This window comes from Oncorhynchus mykiss, chromosome 26 (genome assembly GCF_057628025.1).
Source record: "Oncorhynchus mykiss isolate SJ-2025 chromosome 26, ASM5762802v1, whole genome shotgun sequence".
Lineage (NCBI taxonomy): Eukaryota > Metazoa > Chordata > Actinopteri > Salmoniformes > Salmonidae > Oncorhynchus > Oncorhynchus mykiss.
In genome coordinates, this window is record NC_143047.1 from 9497066 (window position 1) to 9517275 (window position 20210).

The 20210-nt window shown below is 41.4% G+C and overlaps 1 protein-coding gene across 1 annotated transcript; it reads right to left on the bottom strand.

Annotated features, from left to right (window-relative positions):
• Positions 1–1941: 1941 nt before the first annotated feature.
• Positions 1942–14888, bottom strand: LOC110506352 (cadherin-5). The gene is made up of 12 exons (XM_021585909.3): positions 13935–14888; positions 10932–11153; positions 10511–10790; positions 10299–10415; positions 9972–10139; positions 9608–9786; positions 9012–9262; positions 8773–8906; positions 8514–8623; positions 8316–8418; positions 6917–7159; positions 1942–4690 (listed from the first exon to the last, which is right to left on the bottom strand). Exons 2-12 carry the CDS (start codon positions 11151–11153, stop codon positions 4200–4202), a joined length of 2298 nt encoding a protein of 765 aa, XP_021441584.3. The 5' UTR covers positions 13935–14888; the 3' UTR covers positions 1942–4199.
• Positions 14889–20210: the final 5322 nt, after the last annotated feature.

Sequence of the window (20210 nt, forward strand, 5' to 3'; positions counted from 1 at the left end):
TCATCTCAGACATTAGAACTCCTTTAGTCCACTGAGGCTGAAACAACCAAGTATGGCAGCACTAGGGCTTCTTCCCTCAGGTATTTGTCTCCACATCTTCAGATCAGATGCTGGTGTCATCTCAGTTCACACTGAATCTGTTTGATCTGTCAATCCAAAGGGCTGGGGCGCAGGTCGGGCGTATGGGCGTTGCCCACGGGGTGTTGCTGAAGTGACAACAAATTCAGAGATACTCTGATGTTGTTAGGGCCTGATATTTAATAATTGATACCCCTGTCTCTTTAATCCGACGGGAACCACAGCAGTGTCACTGTGTTTATGTTGCATGCGCTTCTAAGTGAGGAATTTGTCCTGCAGGGGTAATTAGAAGAGCGATAATTTAAGCAATCCAGCTGTCTCTTTAAAACAGTGCAGACATGTACAAATGGGACTGCCATATTGGATATTTTCCTCAGCCATGTTTATCTATGTAGTTGTGGTGACAACGAGAGGAGGACCTGGGTCCCTTTATCCTCATTCCTCCGTAGCACAAAAATAAATAAACACATTATAACTATTAAAACCATGAATATAGGGATAGACAATGTTTTTATCTCAGTGTCACTGTGTGTGTGTGTGTGTGTGTGTGTGTGTGCGCGCTTGCGTGTGTGTGTGTGTATATATCGGTGCCCTGGCTGCTTCCCCCAGTAACAGGCTATTTCTTCCCAGCTGTTGTGTTTATCTTTGTGTCTGCCAGGCAGCGACCACAGAAAGGTTGTCTGAGGTGGTGGAGCGACAGGTGGAGTGGTCAGATACTCTGTGGGTAGGAATGGGCAGGGTGACCCGGAATAGGAATAGGAGACGTACTCTAACTAACTCTATTGTTGCATTCCGTAGCAGTATGGACTGGACAGGGAAAAAGGGATATCCCCTGAGATTGTTTATCACATTCTCCTAGATTTTGTTGTTATTGACTGTTTGAAGGCGGCTGGCTCATCATTGTTCTATGATTTAGCCATGACGCCGTCGCAGTATGTCTCGGGAATTAGTTTGTTTTGAATTTGAGTTGTGTATGTTTTGATGCTGGATGACAAACACTGACATGATGGCAAACCAACAAGTGGTTAGGCTAAAAAAAAGCCACATTGTTTCTCCACTGACAATAGAGAGAGTGAATCTATTCTCGGCGAAAGCGTTGGCGTTGATCTAAAATGTTACCTCTTGCATTCGTAACATTTTACTGTCTCCCAGTGTTCACTTGAGCAAACTACACCTGTCTGACAGTTATGAGATCAGCACTCTGTTGAAATATATCAGAGTGTAACTGACCCATAGCTGAGTTACAACTGAATTGTAATAGTTTTTTTTTGTTCCAAATTGTGGCCACTTAAAACATTCAAAATGACACACTTTCCCTCTAATTTGCCCCTTGCACTTCCTGTGCTGTGATGAAGAGATTTTTGGTCAAGGTTCACAGTCCTCAGGCCTCAGTTCACAGTGCAAATGAAGATGGTGAAAGGGGACACTTGGCTGCTGAACGTTGGGAAATGTGATGCAATATTTCTCCCTGTCCCAACTGTTCTTCTATACTCTAACGAATCAAAGTCTTTTCAGCACATGACTCATAAGGCCCAAATTCACAGCGGCACTCACCATATATCAGAGGTCCTGAGAGGCCCAACAATTTCCTGGTCATTTCAAACAAAAATGTGAGGACATATGAAGCCTCAGGAAGTTCCCTACTGGCTGTTTTCTTTCAGTCCCGGGAGTTTGAGGGCGTGACATCACTGAGGCATTTCCCCTCATCTCTCTGTTATCTTTGCAATCTCACACACACACACCCAGTCCTCCCGTGTACTTTCTAGACCTCAGGGACTGTAGCTGCTGTTGGACCTGAAGACTGAGCCTCGCATGAAGATGACACTCTCATACAATAATGACTTTACAATTACAAGAGGCCAATTTAGATGGCTAAAAAGGCATTACGATCTTTATTTTACAGCAAAACACATAAACCAAAACTTAGAACGGACCATGGCTTAAAGCAAGCATCAAAGCTATATTATCCTAACATAGTCTGTTCAATTCAATTTAGTATAATATTACTCTGTTCCTTCTTGCATTTCTTTGAAACAATAGAGCTCACTTTTTGTACTTCTCATTTGAGTGCCACGTTTATTTTACACATACAAAATTGGTACTTAACAAAAAGTTGTTGTTTTACACGATACAAACCATAGAAAAGATTGTGTTCACCGTCAAGAGAATGATCCTAAACCAAGGCACACAGTGCTCCCCTACAGAATGATCTAGCTGCATACGAAAGGAATGCCTTTGAATGTTTTCTCTTCTCATTTCGGTGCCCAATACTGACAACCAATGGAGTCAATTTACACAGGTGGACTCACACATACATACGGTATCAATCAATACACAATGACACATCAATTACACTGCAAGTGTAAAAAAAAGAAAACTACATATTTTACACTTTCAGCAGACAAAGACCAGTGTCAAGTAAAATCATTTTGAAATAACGCAAAAAGAAGTGAGGCCAATATCAATATTGAGGCACATTTTCTATATACAGTTTAGACAACTACATTTTTTCCAGTACTCACAATCTCAATAACATGAATACCGTATTGCCAAGTTACTTATTGCCATTGAAAAATAGTCCATAAGGTTTACAGATAATTATACAGAGCACCACTAAAAGTAAGAGCTCGTGAAATAGAATAGATCATTAATAGCATGGAACGAAGTAGATCAGGTATGTTATACAGAAAGACCTTGAGACATAACATTACAGCACAGTTTACCAGTGGCTACTATTGTAAACCGAGGTTTCACCATACTGATCTTTGGTAGATGGCCGACACAGAAATGAAATGTTGCCTGTTTTTAAAGTCATCATAGCTCTTACATTGTTCTCCATCTATTTGTCCCTCTCCAAAGGTTTTTCCCAGGCAGGAAAACAGGAAGCGAGCCACAATGTGTTGCTTTACTTTAAAAGATAACAGGGCAGGAAGAGGGCTTCCTCACACACATATGTGCAGGAAGCTGATTCCAGTGTTTTGTTTGGGTAATGTGTATGGGGTGGACTATGGTGTTTGAAAAAGGATGGGGGTCCTGCTCCCCATGTATATGATCCAGACAGGGAAGTGGTAAGATAGCTTCCACACATTGTATCCATGGTTTATGAGAAGTGGTCCCAAGTAGGCAAAGCTTCAGTATACAACAAACAGTCCACATTCTAAATGTAATTAAAACAGAAGAAAACCTTTGCTCTCTTTTTGCTATGTCTTCAGTCAAGAAGGACAATAGCGATAATGATAAACCTGAACGTGTGTAGATTGCCCTCATTACATTAAGCTGTTTCAGCAAATGGAGCAGAAGCACATGCTGTATGCTGAAGCAGTATGTTGAAGCAGTGTGTTGAAGAAGAATATTGAAGCAGTATGTTGAAGCAGTGTGTTGATGGAGTATGTTGAAGCAGTAGCTCTAGGACGAAAGGTTAAAGTAATTCAGATGACTTTGTTGTCATCCAAAGGACTATTGAGCTACTTCACATTTCCTGAGTTGGTTGTAGTACTTTTGTTACAGAGGACCTCGGAGACTTGGGCTTTATCCACAACAATTGATGTGTTGATGAGTCCTGTCAAATAAACTGGGAGTAGACTTTAATTCTTTCAGAGCTTCTGTTATCATTGTTTCCTGCCGGGCTCCCTGCCGGGCTCCCATCAGTAGCTGCTGATGAGAAGGGTCATTCTGTCTGAAAGACAACTCAGTACGCCACTGTGACTCACTGAAGGACCAACCTCTCGCTACATAGCTACAGTTGGTTTAGTCAACCATAAAAAAAACCCACAATCGATCAAAATGAAGGCATACAGATTTCTGTGTGTGTAATCTGATAAAAAACGAATAACTAATCAAATGAAAAAAGAGGAAATAAAAACACAATTTCTTTAAAAAAAAATATATAATAATAATAATAACAAAAGAAAAGAGAGGAAAAAGGATAAGTAAGAGGAGGAGGAACAGGGGGTAGAAGAAGAGAGAATTACTGAGGGTCCACACGCTTGAGTGGACCCTATCATAGTGTGCTATGATTGGACAGATTAGTGGAAGAAGTTAATCCTGATGTGCTTTTAGTCAAAGGAAGAGTTGAGAGAGCTGAGAGACGTCCTGCCTGCTGGTCTTTAGGCTCAGTGTGCTCAATACAGGGAGTCACTTCCCTCAGACCCATCTACCCCGTAGAGCTCAGCCAGGGTTCTGAAGCGAGGGCCCCAGTCATTTAAGAAGTCATAGTCAAGGCTAGAGCCAGTGGATGAACTATCCAGCGAACTGAGGCTACCAGCCAGGGACTCTGGCCCCTCGTAGCCGTAGATGTGCAGGGTATCGTAGGGGATCCCATCCCTGTCATGGTCAGCTTCGTCTTTCTTCACCTCGATCATCACGGCCATGTCTCCCTTGCACGCGGTTGGCGGTTTCTTCACCATGGCGTAAAGGCTGGGGCCCTGCCTCATGCTCATGCTGCCGTCATTCCGAGCTGAGGTCAGGATGGACACGTCGTAGCCGTTGGTGTCCATCTCCCCACCACCCTCCTCGTCGTATGTCACTAGCTGCTCGTGGATCTCACTCTTACCCAGAGTGACCAGGGCGTCCTTTTGGTGACGCTTTCTCATAGCGATCAGGATCACTATGACTGGAACGAGGAAGAAAACATGTTTAATATCTATGTCACACAGAAGAAAATAGAAGCGGGAAAATATATATACAGTTTTATATATATATATATATATATATATATATATATATATATATATATATATATATATATATATATATATATATATTTCATGAGGCAAATGAAATCGGGTGTGAGAAAATACTTTGTCGAATGAGTCCCCAGTATATTTCTTTGGGATTCATACGATAATGACTTCAATGTTTAATAGTTAATCACCACTTCATTCTGTGTCTTAACAAGACAGCTGAATAACTGATCATCTTCTCATTATCTTCTCATTAGCCTTCCCATTCTTCTCATGTTTTTCCCACATTATCTGCTTTTGTAGAAGCCTACTGCAGCAGTGCAATTGCTCTCTGCTTCAGATATGAGCTTTTGACAAAACATCTCTGGCACATGGCTCATCTAATATGACAAATGGTTTTCTCCCAAGACAGCAGAGCAGAGAAAGTATCAAAGAGAACATTCAGCTCAATGCTTCACGTTCCTTCCACTATTTACTTTGCTTGTCCTGCAATCTTGAGTGTTATTTATCCAATCAGTTACTGAGGTAAAACTCTTCAACTAGGTCCCAAAAAATAAACAAACAAAATATTGAAATTATTTGCCCATCCCCCATCATCGGAATTATTCACATTTATCGTTAATAAAAACCTATCCTTCTACTTGTGTCGTAAATACTTCATGATCTTACCCAAGAACACCTTGAGCTGAAGTACCTTGTTTAATGATCTCTGTTGTTTATTTCTTAGACGATTGCTCTATTTTATAATATGTCTTAATAAGGGACAGTGTTGTGATATAATGCCAGTTAAGATAGGCACCCCGTTAACAGGACAGTTGTAAATCGTGCAGCGCCTTGTGTCACTATCGCAGATTTGAGAAAATCAACAAATGTCGGTACATATAAGTGTCTTATATTGGCTGAAAGCTTAAATTCTTGTTAATATAACTGCACTGTCCAATTCACAGTAGCTATTACTGCTATTACTTACTTTTTTTCACAGCGATAGGTTTGATAAATTCCTCTCTGAAGGTGAAATATGTACTTACATTCTGAAATCCTGCTCTGATTTATCATCCAAAGGGTCCCAGAGATAGCATGAAATGTTGTTTTGTTAGATAAAATCCTTTTTCATATCCTAAAAAGGTCCATATAGCATGCACGATCGATTTTGTATTACCACCCGTTCAATTTGCAAAGATAGGAATCTGTAAAAATCGAACCCTAAACATTGATTCAACTACTCAAATCGCATTTGTATTTATTCCTCAGAGATCCTAGAACGTAACCGGACTCCATTATATCATTAGGGGTGTGGTATATCCTATAGGACACCATATTTGGTCAGAGAGCGACGCCTTCATGGCACGCCGATGACGCAGGCAGGTTTTCACTTAATCAACTAACTTTGTTAACTACGCACCAATCGGGGTCAAACAAAGCTAGCTAGATAGCCAATAAGCTGGGCTTTACGGCAGTGTCGGGAAACCCCGTATCTGTCGCAAAATGTAGCTGCTAACCTTGTGCGACAGCAAGCCTTTTCCTTTTGGACAAAAATGATAAGAATATGGAGAGAGTTATGAAGTTATAAAAACTCTGTGTTTTGCTAATGTTGAACTTCTAATATGGCTACGAATACTGGAAAAGCTAAATCAAAGTCCAAGTATACAGATTTGACAATATTCTTGCAGAAAAATGTCATGTGAATGTGAATGTCTCCTTCACGATTTGCCCAATGTACCTGGGTGACTTCAAACTAAATGTCATGTTGTGTGCTCATACTTCAAGTTATCCATCTGAAACTTTGCACATATACTGTTGCCATCTTGTGGACACCATCGGAATTACAACCATCGGGATGGCTAGATGTGGGCCCTTTCTGTTGCATTTCAAAGATGGTGGAAGAAAAAGAAAACGGTTGTTTTTTTTTCTTTGTATTTTCTTCTACCAGATCTATTGTGTTCTATTCTCCTACATTCAATTCACATTTCCACAAACTTCAAAGTGGTTCCTTTCAAATTGTACCAACAATATGCGTATCCTTGCTCCAGGGCCTGAGTTACAGGCAATTAGATTAGGGTATGTCATTAACGGTGGAAATTGAAAAAAAAGGGGGCAATCCCTAAGAAGTTCTCAAATGGAGAGGACTGGATATAGTAGAGGAGAGATTGACTCACTCAGAATAGTCAGGATGCACAGTATAGGAATCAGGGTGTAGACACCCACACCCATTTTTTGTTGGGCTGCTTTGCACTGGGTGTGAATCCTCTTGTTGTCACACCTGCACACTTTGATAGGCAGAGTGGTGATGCTGCTCATGGGAGGCCTGCCTCCATCGCTGATCCCAATCTCTATTACATAATCCCTGGAGTCCTCCAGGCTGAAGCCTCCATGTTTCAGGACTATGTTAGATGTGTTGTCTAGGAGAGGGGGACAAGAAACAATGTTAGTTATCAGAGGTTTGCCATGGTTAGATTTGGAGGACATTTTTATACATTAAATGGGTCTTCATAGATAGTGCATTGGTTCCAATGGTGGAATGCTCTTAGCTACAATATACTTATGTGTAGACTTTTGCATCTACATAATAAGCAGACTGTTGAATCTGAGAGTTTATGTGTAAGGGAAACTTTTCCGCACTAACAAAATCCCTAAAATCGCAGTAGGTACGAATCCTCATAGCAGGATAATTGAATGTGCGCCGAAACTAGATCTAGGAATTAAGCTTTTCCACATGGTTAGTCCCATGTGGATTGGATATGATTATCTCCATGAGCTTTAGGTGCCAGTACATGTGGCTAGAAACGTGGCATACTCATTTTATATGTTCAATTTGGTTGGCCTAATAAGTAGAAATACAGTATACAACCATTCAGAAATAGAAGCTATGAAGGTACATAGGTACGTACGGTACATCAAAGCTAGAGATATGGCCTTAACATGCACATCATCACTAAAGTAAGAACAACTTCTCACTATTCTTCTGGTCTTCCGGCGCTATGACCTTCTCTCTAGTTGCACTGGGCTAATGTGCAGCCTACTCCCAGTGTTCCGTGTTCCTGGCTGATCATTACATGGTGAAATGTCACATCAGTTCATTATGCAGTGCAGCCAACGAGGCAGCACAGACTGGACCAGGCCACCCCAGTGCTACGCTGAAAATGTTCCCCAGCCAGAGTGCCTCTGAGGTCGTCACTGTTGCTCTCCAAATATGTAATGAAGGGCTGCTGGTTTTAAAGAGCTTGTACGTCATGAATATTTCAGGGGCTCTCGGCAGGTTTGTTGCTGTTTTTGTTTCCGCCCGACTAGATGGAGAACGTTCAGACGTCAGATTGCTTTAGAACGGAGCGCTGCCCTGGCTGATTCCTCTGCCACTGGGGAGCACGGTGCTATCCTGAGCACATATCTGAACCAGCCATTCACCCCCACATTGTCCCTGTTATACCCACCTCACCGCCCCTCACACCAACCAACAGCTTAGCATTAGTAGAATGTGTCTGCCTGCACAGCTCAAGCTGACATAATAAAGGTGGCACTTGTCCCATGTTCATGCATTGAAATGATCAGCTCGCTCACCGTTGTTATCGACGACCGAAAAGTTGCCGTTCGGCTTCACCAATGTGAAGCTGAATGCGGGCAAATTATAATCTTTGTCTGTCGCACTTATGGTCCCAATCACCTGTGTGAGGGGAAAACATTTTAAGAAAGACTTCATGCAAGTTTCAGAAAAGTTTGATGGCTTAGATGACATCGAACTCTGGAAAAAAATCCTACCGTGCCAGCCATATCATTTTCACAAACAAATATCTCTTCAATGGACAGCTCTGGTTTGTTGTCATTGATATCAATGACCAGTATGTTGACGTTCACAAAAGATTCCAGTCCTGAAGAGGAGATGGGAAACATCATTTTATTATTGGGAAACACCTAAACCCTACTAGTTATTAAGATAAAAAAAATGTTTTGGACATGAATTACATTTCACGCAATAAACGGGTATGAATAAGATTAAAGATGATGGCTAATGCCATACCATTGGGTTCCTCCTTAGCTTTAACCTGGAACATGTGATTCGCTACAAGCTCCCGATCCAGCTTCCTCACTGTGAAAAGTTGTCCAGTTATGGGGTTGATACCAATGGGACTGTCCTTGTCCTCGATGGAATACCTGTAGAGGGGGCATTGAAACATTGTCGAAATCGCCTCTCAGAAAAGAGTTCTATGTTAATTCTAGCTTCAGCAGCATGTGTCAATTAGTGAAGGTGTTGAATACCTTATGGCCTTGTTGGCTTTATCAGGGTCTCTGGCTGAAACGACTCCAATATTATTGACCATAATTTCCTCTATCACATTAAAGTTGTAGATGTTCTTGCTGAATTCTGGCTGCTCATCAACGTCTAGCACCTGGATGGTCACCTGGGCCTTGATCACTGGATTGTCCTTATTATCCACAGGGGACTGCAAGTGGTTCTCCCTCACGTGCACAAAGAACGTGTAGCTGCTCTTGGTTTCATAATCCAGTCCCTGAAAAGAAGTTAAGGAATGTTCAGGAAAAAACTCAGTACATGGACTACATGTATAATCTTCAGCAAATGTGTCCCACTCATATATGTTCCCTACATCGTTACCTATAATGTACAGACTGTACTGATCTTTTTTTTTCTCTCCCCAGAATACTTTAAGCAGTTTAATTTTCTCTGCTACTGTATAGTTTAGTGTTTTGCATCCCTCTGTGATGCTCATATCTACTGTAGAGTTTAGGACACATTGGGAAAGCGTTCAACCTGGTTGCACGATAGAGACAAATGTGGATTTTTTTTTTTTTTTTGGTGATAAAAATAAAGTAACAGTTCAGGATGAGTGAAATACCTGTTTCAGCATGAGGTTGCCGTCTTTGATCTGACTGCGCTCCATTTCAAAGGTGTCAGATGGAGGTTCTATGGAGAAGATTGGGTCTTTATTCTGGATCTCATCTCTGTCCTCCAGGACTATGGTATCTATTCTCTGTCCCCGCTTCATGTCCTCTTTCACACTAAATACATAGGAACCTAGGGAAAAAGACACTCTGCATGTTAGTAAGAGAAACGTCTGAGGGACGGCATTATGGGAAAAATCCCTCATTTGCTGCTAGGAATTCAATAACAACCATTCATATTTAGGTTTAGCTCCTATAAGACCAATCATTGTCAATGTGCTCTATATAGCAGTCAGCGATGTTCTATTTTGCCCTTACTTTTGGTAAATGTGGCTATGTTATCATTGATGTCGCTGACTGCGATTGTGACAGAGGTGGTGGCGGTGCCTCCTTGTTTAAGTCCTCTCAGATCCTGGGCTTGAACCACAACCACATAGCTACTCTGGGTCTCACGGTCCAGGTTCTCATACTTGGTGGTGATAATCCCTGAAATGAAGCACGTTCATTTAGTCTTTGATTCATGACTTTGATTCAGCACAACAATAAATTCATATTGGGTTATTAGGAAAGATTATTGAGAAGAGATGTAGATACTGTACAATGGACTTTATGCGGTATGAGTTCAAATGAATGAGCATCTCCTACCCATTGTGTTGTCTATATTGAAGAAATCTCCCCCCTCTAATAATGTGTAAGCAAGTTCTCCATTTGCAGTCGTTGGATCATCTGCATCAGTGGCAGTGACTTCTATCACTTTAGTTCCTACACAGGGAAGAAATAAAGGGAAGTGATTTAGCAAAAGCACTTTTTAATATCCAGCACAATCACCCTTGTGTTTATTATTTGACCTCCTGTACCGCTTTTGGATCTCTCTTTGATAGAAGCGTTGAACGATTTGGTAAACACTGGATCGTTGTCATTGATGTCAGTAACCAGGATCACAAACTCCTCCACTTTCTCCACCAATATGTTGCTCGTATCAAACAGCTTGGCACTTAGAAGGTATTTGCTTTTCTCCTCTCGATCCAATCGTTCAGTGACATAGATGTGTCCTTTTTCATCCACTTTGAAGATAGTGTTGGCACCTTCTCCTTTAATGACATAGTGTGTCCTGTCACCAGATTTAGTTGACTTTAACTACAAATAGAAAAACAGAAGACAATTTTAAGATAAGACATCCTATCTATCAGATATATTGTTGCTGTATATTCTCATTCAACTCTCTGGCATTCTACCAGAGCCTCCAAGGTACACCTACATGGTAAAACAACGACATACCTTTCCGATATAGTATTGTTTGTTGGTTGGCCTTTCCTCCTCTACGTAAAGGTTGTTCCACAACCACTCTCTCTTGTGCCTGTGGAGAACTGGGCTGGTTTGGAGTGCTGGCCTCTGGACCACATGTTCAGCCATGGTTAGACTGAGGGTCACGGCCAAGGCAAAGAGACCCATCCACATCTCTGGCCCAGTCATCTGCCTCCATGCAGACTGTCTCATCATCTGAAGGAAGCAAGGGAGAAGCAGAGGAGTAGCAGAGAATTAAATTTGGGCCATTGAGACCACTCACGTCTCAGGCAACACACCTGGCTCAAAAGTGATTTGCCTTCTTTCAATTGCTTAGCTATTACTTTAGGTACGTTTAATTAAGCTTGGCTGTAGGTCTGGCACTTTTGGGAGTTTTCCACTAGAAAAGTTGAATGGACACCTTCTTTAAATGGACGCTTTCTTTGTGGTCAAGAGGATAGCTAAGCATTAAAGAAGTCCATCCCAGATAATGTACTTTGTCTGGATTATTCCACTCTTATTGTTGCCAGCCCGTAGCATTGGATATTAAGATGAAGTGGATTATGGTTCGTAAATGTTCCCAAATAGCTTAATATCACATTCTTAAGTCCAAAAAATGACTATAATCGAATGTATTTCGTTAGAACCCCATACAGCACAGATAAGAAAGTCTCTTATCTTCTCCACACTGACAATGGGCTTATCTGGGCCTTTGAGGTAATGCACTTGGCACCAGGTAAATATCTCATCACGTTTTGTTGTTCCATATCTTATTGAATCTTGTGTTCAGCTATTTATCGGAACAGCTAAATATTGTTTGTTGGAAAACATTTACTCTGTGCTATAACGTAAAGAGTCAAACAAACTTTCCAATGTATGGTTGTCTTGTTACTCCTAATCGTATGTGTTAACTATGCGTCATTTGATGTCCTTCCTGCCACGCCCTGAAGTTTGTCCCATAAAGGAGAGAGACCTTTTTAAAACTCCAGGTACTTTAGAGATAGACATCCTCAATTGTCACTGTTTGTAGCTGTCTTCATAATCATGGATGTCCCACTCTGTCAAAAATATATATTTTTAAATGTCTCCTTGTTCTGATACATGAGGTCATGATGTGAAGTCTGGCCTTTTATCAAGGAGAGGAAGTGTAAACACAATGCCCTTGGGAAAATAACATTCCAATTTCTAATGAAGGGTCATCATTACGCTAATGCTACTGTGGCCTCACACCCTTCCTGCAATTCAATTTCTGCCCCCTCCGTCTTCTCCCCCCTCTCTCTTTCTCTCCCTCTCTCTCAGTCTCTCTGGCTCTCTCTTTCTCTGACAATTTTCTTGAGCAGTAGCGAGAGTTAAGGAGAAAACAATGGGATTTTTAAACAATGTGTTAAATGAGTTGGTGTAGGAAGGATGCTATCGGAACAATGGTAAAGTATTTCATTCAGAGCCTCAGCTATACCTAGTTCAAATGGATCAAACCCATTTAAAGTTCCAAATGATGGGCCAACTTATATCCAGAATGTCAGCTTCGTGTTCTCCTCAAAGCGAGTCCATTGACCTTTCATTTGAATGCCATTCAATGATAACTGAAAGTCCATTTCTCGGTCTGTGTCATTATAAATGCTGTCTATGCAAATGTCAGATTTGATGACCATATAGACATTTTTCAGAAGTTCTCAATAAGGCAGCTTATCGTATTGGAAGAAAAAAAGAGGAATTACGGTCCTGTATTTTGAAATATGCTGTACGTTATTCCTGCTTGAATTCATCTTAGTAGGCTATGACTCACACAGTTCACAGGCTGATTGGTATGCCTGAGACAATTGGTCATGTGTTCCAATCCCAAGTAGCACACAAAGTTATATGGAATATCCAAATCAATTCATCAGTTTATGGATATACAACCTGACCTGATGCACCTGCAATCTCTAATCATATACTGGGGTGTAACATTAGTCGAAAAATAAGCAATATTTGGTACTATCAAGGCAAGCACTCAGCATTCACAATATGTTGAATTCTGACTATCCAAGATCAACGAACACGCCAGCCTCAATACTGTGATGATACTGTAGAATTAAGCGACGTACAATATGTGCGTGTGGGTGTGTGTGTTTGCCCACTGTAGATTAAAACAGCTTTAATCACAGAGCAGCTTTCAACAATCTGTCTGCCTACTCACTCCTCTAGGAAACTGTCACGGATGAGCCGTCTCCTCAGCCCTGGTTCACCCACACAACATCACACTGGACTCACTGGCTCTCTCTCTCTCTGGCAGCACTTGTTCTCGGAGTCTGACAGACAGTGTCTATCTATCCCACCTCTTCCCTGAGCTCTTCTACCACCGTTCTTTTACATGAGATTCTCTAAAAAGGATTTGTTCGGTGTCATTAGATGTTATTTGACGAGTTTAACTGCTATCCTAGTGTTTGGCTGTATGTTCGGCTTCATTGTCATCATTTCAAGCGTCAACAATTCGTTTTAGAGTCTCTATCTGTGTACAGTATCTGAAACAATTCAACGTTATTAACACTGTCACAAATCTGGTATAGGTAAACAAATACAATGCTATTTTTTTTGTCTACTTTTGAAAGGAAAATGATATCTGAGGATGAGTTTCCTTAAACTTACATCATAGAGTACAAGCCTCAATATGTTGCACAGATGGTTTCAGGATTTCTTCAGATGCATTTCTCCCTTGTGGCTACAGAGTATTAGCGTAGCACACATCAACATAGTCAATCTGGTATCAAATTGTCTCGAGGGTTCAGCCTTACACTCAGGGCTAATGTTATCAAATCAGTTGCTGTTGTCCAGTGTGGTAATAGATTAAATCAGTTTGAGACGCAATGAGATACACCATACTGTATCGATGTGGTATTTAAATCATACATTTTGTACGGAGCCACACAAATGATAAAATATTATGAGTTATTCGTAACCAAACTTTACAATAGAAACAAACCTATTCATACGGTAGAAATTACTGGAATGACTTACCAGAGATGAATTATTTTCAGATCTCTTCCTTTTTAGCTCGTCCAATGCGTATAAGTCACAGGTAGATCCTAAGTGTAAGAGCAGTAGTATTGTTAGCTGTTGGCTGTGGACCTGTCTGATTCTCTTCTCAGAGGGTAGCACTCAGGACTTCCAGGCCAGCCCAGTGGCCACAGAGATCAGCCCAGTTCCCCTGGTCACGTTTCCTGTTATAGTCCCTCTCCTCTCCTCTTGTTGGAGTCTGCTCTGTGGCCCCTGATGTGGAGAGTGACACAGAGAATCAGATAGAACAAACAGCAGCTCCTAATTGCAGCCTGAACAGCAGAGCCTGGGCTGAGGGGGGAGAGGGAGGCATGCGATGCGCGTATCACAGAGCCTCACGTCGCTGCTGAAGTGACTGGAGGAGGCGGTGAGAGCACCAGCCACATGTTAAGAGGCAGGCAGACTGTGGCGCGTGGAGGGGCAGAGCGACGTGAGAAGCATTACATGTCTGCTCTCGCCTCCATGATAAAAACACAAAAAGAAGGAGAGAAAGCAACGAGATTCATTATTCGTACCTATGGGGACAAAGATGATGATAAACGCGTTATAGACGTTAATCCCATGAGATTTCCCACACGGTGGTATTACATTTTTGCAGGGCTACGGCGGCGTATCTGCCTCTGAGATCTTGTCTAAGCTGGTAAGTGAGATGAGTGGGCTTTCTCCAGTACTCTCTCGCTTGTCCCTCGAGCATCATCAGTAATTTGGGGAATTGGACTGGGGCTGTATGGCAGTTTTTTTTTATCAAAGCCCCTCAGCAACAGACCCTGTAGATCTGAAGGGAGGCAGTCAGTTTAGTGAGATTAGTCTTAAAGAGAGGGCAAGCCTATTTGACAGAAGAACTAAGATAATACCGTAGGGCAGAGAGAGAGAGAGATTTGTCACCATCCTCTGTCACAGCAGGGGTCGTGGTTCTAGCTGTAATTGGTAGGGAGGGAGGGGATCTGCTTCTTCTGTAGATATGTGCTGTATAGAGCTGTGCACTTAAAGAGAGAGATATGATATTGTGCACATAGCTATTTAGCTGTTTAGATATTAGCTGTAGTCATGGGAGTCTACAGGGTTCCCTTGAGAGGAACTGTGCTTAAGGCACAGCCTCAAGAATGAAAAATTCAAAATGAATAAATGAAATCCCCCTAAATGCCATGCAGACCATAGGCATAATTACAGATATTCATACTTCTCGGAGCAGTATATATTTAATCATGCATATATTATAACTATGTTCCAGTATGTGTTACTTTACATCGATCTGAACTGGTCCTTGCATGTGACAGAGTGAGAGGTGTGCTGTGTGACTGAGATGCTTAATTTTGCAGACCAGGGTTGATTCTTGAAAAGGAAGCTTGATTTTCCTATGCAGAGACTCACATACTCTTCATAACTGTCCTTAAAAGTGGTGTCTGGGAAATGTACTAAAAGTAACTCTGTAGGACTCAGAGGACACTCAATGGAATGTGGCAGTGCCTTGACCTAATGATATTGCTGGAAGCTCTTCTCATTTTCCATTTTGGCAGTTATTTTTGTTTCAAGTGGTCAGCTATTGGTTGTGTCGCACTGACTGTCTTGACCATTGAGACAGTTGTTTAACCCAGTCCAGTACTTTGTGTGTGATCCTTGATGTTCATCACAGCTAGTGAAGGAGAGTCGATGCCTTGTGAAGTGTGCTCTTTAAAAATAGCAGGGTTCTTGTCATGGTTCATTTGCTATGGGCCAGCAGTACGCTGCATAGCCCCTTAGAGAGTGAAGATGTCGAGTTTACAAGAACTCGTCTGACTGATCTCAATGTGAATGTGCCTGGGGGCGAGGATTGGGAGGGAACCGACTTTATAATCCCCTCCCATCCCAAATCAAAACATCTCCCCCTCCCATCTCTAACACTGTACATACTTCAACGTTTTAATGGTGAATACGTGGTCGTTTTAATCAATTCAGCCAGCAAGAGGTTACTTAAATGACACCAACCTGATGCAGAGGGTTGTGCCCTTCTCACTTTCCAGTGCTTACAGATGGCGTCTACAATGCACTCTAGATCTGGTGTTTGGAAGGGGGTAAATTATGCAACATGGTGGAAGCATTCCACTTCACAATCGGTGTTAATTCAGCTCAGCTAGACTGTGGCGGCTGGATGCTCACTCTAAATAAAGTGAAGTACAAGACACAGTTAAGTGGAAATAGGGAATTGGATACATTCAGTAAGGAATACAATGTACACTGCCATGTTTTTAAACACCGAAAGTGATTACATCAAATGTCTAATTCGGTAAAATAGAAAGGGCATCTAGGTCATGTTACCTTGACAGTTCAACTTGAACGATCTAGTACTGTAATAAAACATTTTAGCTCAGTGTTTTGACCAGGACATAAATTCACAAATTTACTATATTTTGGAACAGTTTCTCTGAAACGAAAAACAAGCTGGTACAGCACTGTTAACACCAACAACAATCCAAACGAATAAGACACTGGCTTGTTTTTTTATGATAGCGAGATGTGTGGAGTTGAAGAAACCTGAAGCGATGCTCGGGAAAAATGAAAGAGAAAGCCACTTAGTTGTTTGAGAAAATAGACTTAGGCAACGCTTTCATGTTGCTTTCCTTAGACTCACATGTTGAAACCATTAATTCCCAGAATATATTCCCTTCAGGTTTTTAGACTTGAGTTAAAATTGCCATAGGATTTCATCATGGTGTTGCACTTTGCCCTTCATACCTTCTCTCAAAAACAAACTGCACAGGCACTGCTTTATGGGTAACTACAAAAGAAAGCTCTTCATTTGTAAAAAAAAAAAAAATGCTGTAATTTTTCATTTACAGGACCAATAAAACCAACAGATATTATAATTGTCATATTTCAATTAATATGTTACTCCCAACATAGCTCATTTAAAACAGAAATCAGATTCAGAAATCATACAATATACGGAGTGCGCCTTTAGGACTTTGTATCTACCGTTGATGAAGACTTTGTAAAGAAGGGAATTGTCAGTATAGAGTAGTTAGTCACACATCTGCCTTTAAATCATGACGTCCAAACTTCCATGATGCAAAGGGCCGTACTGTTAAAATATATGCCCTGACTCACTTCCTGTCCTCACATCAGAGGTTATAGCTAGCTTCACTATAAAGGCCTCTCGTTGACTTATTACACATTTTGAAAATCAGTAGTTCTTGTAATCTCATCTGCTCAGTCCTAATCAAGGAGCTCCAGCCCTCACAGTCATTTCCGTAGTGTCAAGCCTCGGCTTCCTCCCAAACCCAAACTAATCGGGAGCTCATGTCCTGTGTTTCAACCTTCTGGAAGCGGCCACAACGGGGAACGGTTTATCTGCTCTCTATGTTTAATCATGGAGCAGATTTGCGCTCTAGCAGTTGATTACTACAACATAACCTCTATGGCCAATGGCTGGGAAGCCCACAAAGCCGGCCTTTTCTTTCTGATTGGGGGAAGAAACAAAGATGCAACTCTTTGTTTATCAGCGTAGGCTATGTTTGTCTGTTGTGGGAAGTGGTTTGCTTTAAAGTATATGCATTTAGCTCGTTTGCCGTCTAATTGCACACTGATGCGTACCCTCAAGCACGCACACGCATGCACCCTCACACAGAGTCAGTCACAGACAAATGCAGACAAGAACACGTAAGCCGAAATGTATCCATCATAGACAAACACAGACTGACACATACTGTGTCACAATCTCTCTGTCACTGGCATTAATCGCCTCTGTATCTGAGGGAACAAAAGTTCTCAGCTGGCCAGCTGTGCGCCATCCAAGGGATTTCCATTTTCTCAACAGGAAGATCAAGGTTAAAGGTTTTAAGGAGGGGATGTAGCTACTGTTTCAATAGGAGGAAGCGGGATTGACCTAGCACAGCAACAAAATTCCTCTACTGCTGGTCAAAAGTTACCTCTACATTACAATCTGTTTGAATCCAAATGCCCGATGCCAAAGTCTCCCACAAGTACGTGTCTTATTATTACCTGGCAAAATGAAGTGGCCTGGCAGTTAATCAAATTCAATGTAAATGTTCAATAGTGCAAATTATTTCCATAGAGTTCCTTAACAATTTATCGACAAAGTTATTTTTGTTTGATTCCATCTGCTTTGAAATGGCTTGTAAAAATTGAAATGATGGCCACTCATGCAAGGATGATATAACAAGCAATGGGATTACCAGACTATTAAAGACGAGTGAATCAATATTGAAAGGGTCGCTACAGTTTGTTTTCTTCAGCTTTAAAACCCAATTTAGTGGCCTAGTCGTCCAAAACACAGAGTAAAGAGGACTCCATCTAGAAGGGAAGAGTGAGAGGGGGGTTACCCTCAATGTCCCTCCTCTCTCCCCCTCTCACATACTGACACACAAATCCCTGGCCCCCCGCTCACAGCAGTGATACACATTCTTTTACGTCACCTCATCTCAATATCGACAAGCTTCATAGCTCCTCGACCTCTACATATTACTATCCTGTACACTACTGTACTAGCCTCTGAACCTCAACAAGATATAGGCTAAACTGAGGCTGAAAATGGCAGTATTTGAAAGTACAACGTATTTTCTTTGATTTCAAATGAAGCTCTTCAGTCAAGTCCCGATTCACTTTTCCATAAGCTTTTTTATAAATTAGATGGAAAAGTTAGGTTTGGAGAGCTCTTTGATCCTATAGTGACACAACAGCAGCTGGCATATCTGGCGTGTTCGGGGGAGTAATTTGACCAGGATGGGTTCCCTTGTTGTTTCTAGAAGGTTGGGATCATCCACGGTGTCCGTAGAAAATACTTTTAAGCCTGTTATTAGAGGGGACATCCAAAGACTGATAACGGGGAAATGATTTGCGTCGGATTTTAGCATTTTAGATCCAATTTAGCATTGTAGCCTACATTGTCTAAACGATATTTCCAGGAAAATTTTACTTTTTTGGACCCTGGCAATTGAAGAGGAAATGTGTGCCTCTTAATTAAGCGGATTTTTGGATGTATGGATTTAGAAGCTGTAATGCTTTGCCTAGACCCAAGGCAAAGACACACTTTAACCCTTTCTACATTTGACTCAAGGCAAAGGGCTAATGTTTTTGTTCATTATATGCCACATGAGATGCCACAATAGAGAGAAAACGCAAACAGAAACGTCATGAGAGCTGATATTTCTGTGAATGTCCCCAAAAGCGTTGGGGAAAAAAAGGTTGAGCTGGCTGTTAGTGACTTATCAGACACAGTCATGCACAGAGGCAGGATACTCAAGCCCTTTGTCAGTAGCCGCAGGCCGCAGTCTTAATTGAACCGTGATTAATAAATAAACCAAACTCCTACTGATTGTGGATTATCTCTATAAATATAGCTAATTAATCCTGCATATAAATGTCATTATTTTCCTGTTTCTAGACATGGAAAGCTCTTGCCTCCTATTGGTTTCTGCCTGAGAGAGGGAGTTGTTTTAACTGAAGTGATTGCTTTCGAACACAGTGGATTTTTAAATGGCACAATAAGACTTCTTTTGCATCCACAAAGATGCCGTGCCGATAGCAAAGCTCATTGACAGAAAACAATCAAATGGTTCTGTCTAGGAGATAAAAGCGATTTGAGAGGATAATGAATCATTTTTGTTTGTCTCTCTCAGGTTTGCTAACAGATTACCCTCCGAGAGAGAGAGAGAGTGGGGGGAGAGGGGGAGGGGAGTGAGATAAATACAGAGCGATAGAAAGAAAGAAAGAGCGAGTGGCACTCCATTCCAATTTACCCACTCACCATGAAGTTACAGCCATGAAAAACACAAACTCATGCATAATGAATGCCATACATGAGAATAAAATTAAACCCTGCTCGCTCTCCCTCATCGTGTCCCTGATTTCAGGCATAAAATTGTGTCTGAGAAACTGAGCTCGAGGAAGAGCGTCGGAAGCACATCAATAACTTAACACACTTGTCAATTAAAATATGGAACAAAAACACCATGGAAGCCAGTAAAATATTATTAGGAATTACCTGGTATAAATCGATGTGACTGGGGTAGAAATTACCTCCTTCGCCTCCTGTGGAGTGGAGTTGTGTGGCTTGGTTAAAGAAAGTGCTGTTATTTTTAGGCTAGAATTAATAGTCTTATTAATGACCACTAATCAGTAAAAATAGCAATGGGGGAACTGTTTAGTCTGCCACACATAGTACATGTACATATGCTCCACATATTCATCAAGCGTGAAGGGCCCCTGGCTCCCTGGTGAATACGTGGTCGGACTTCGGAG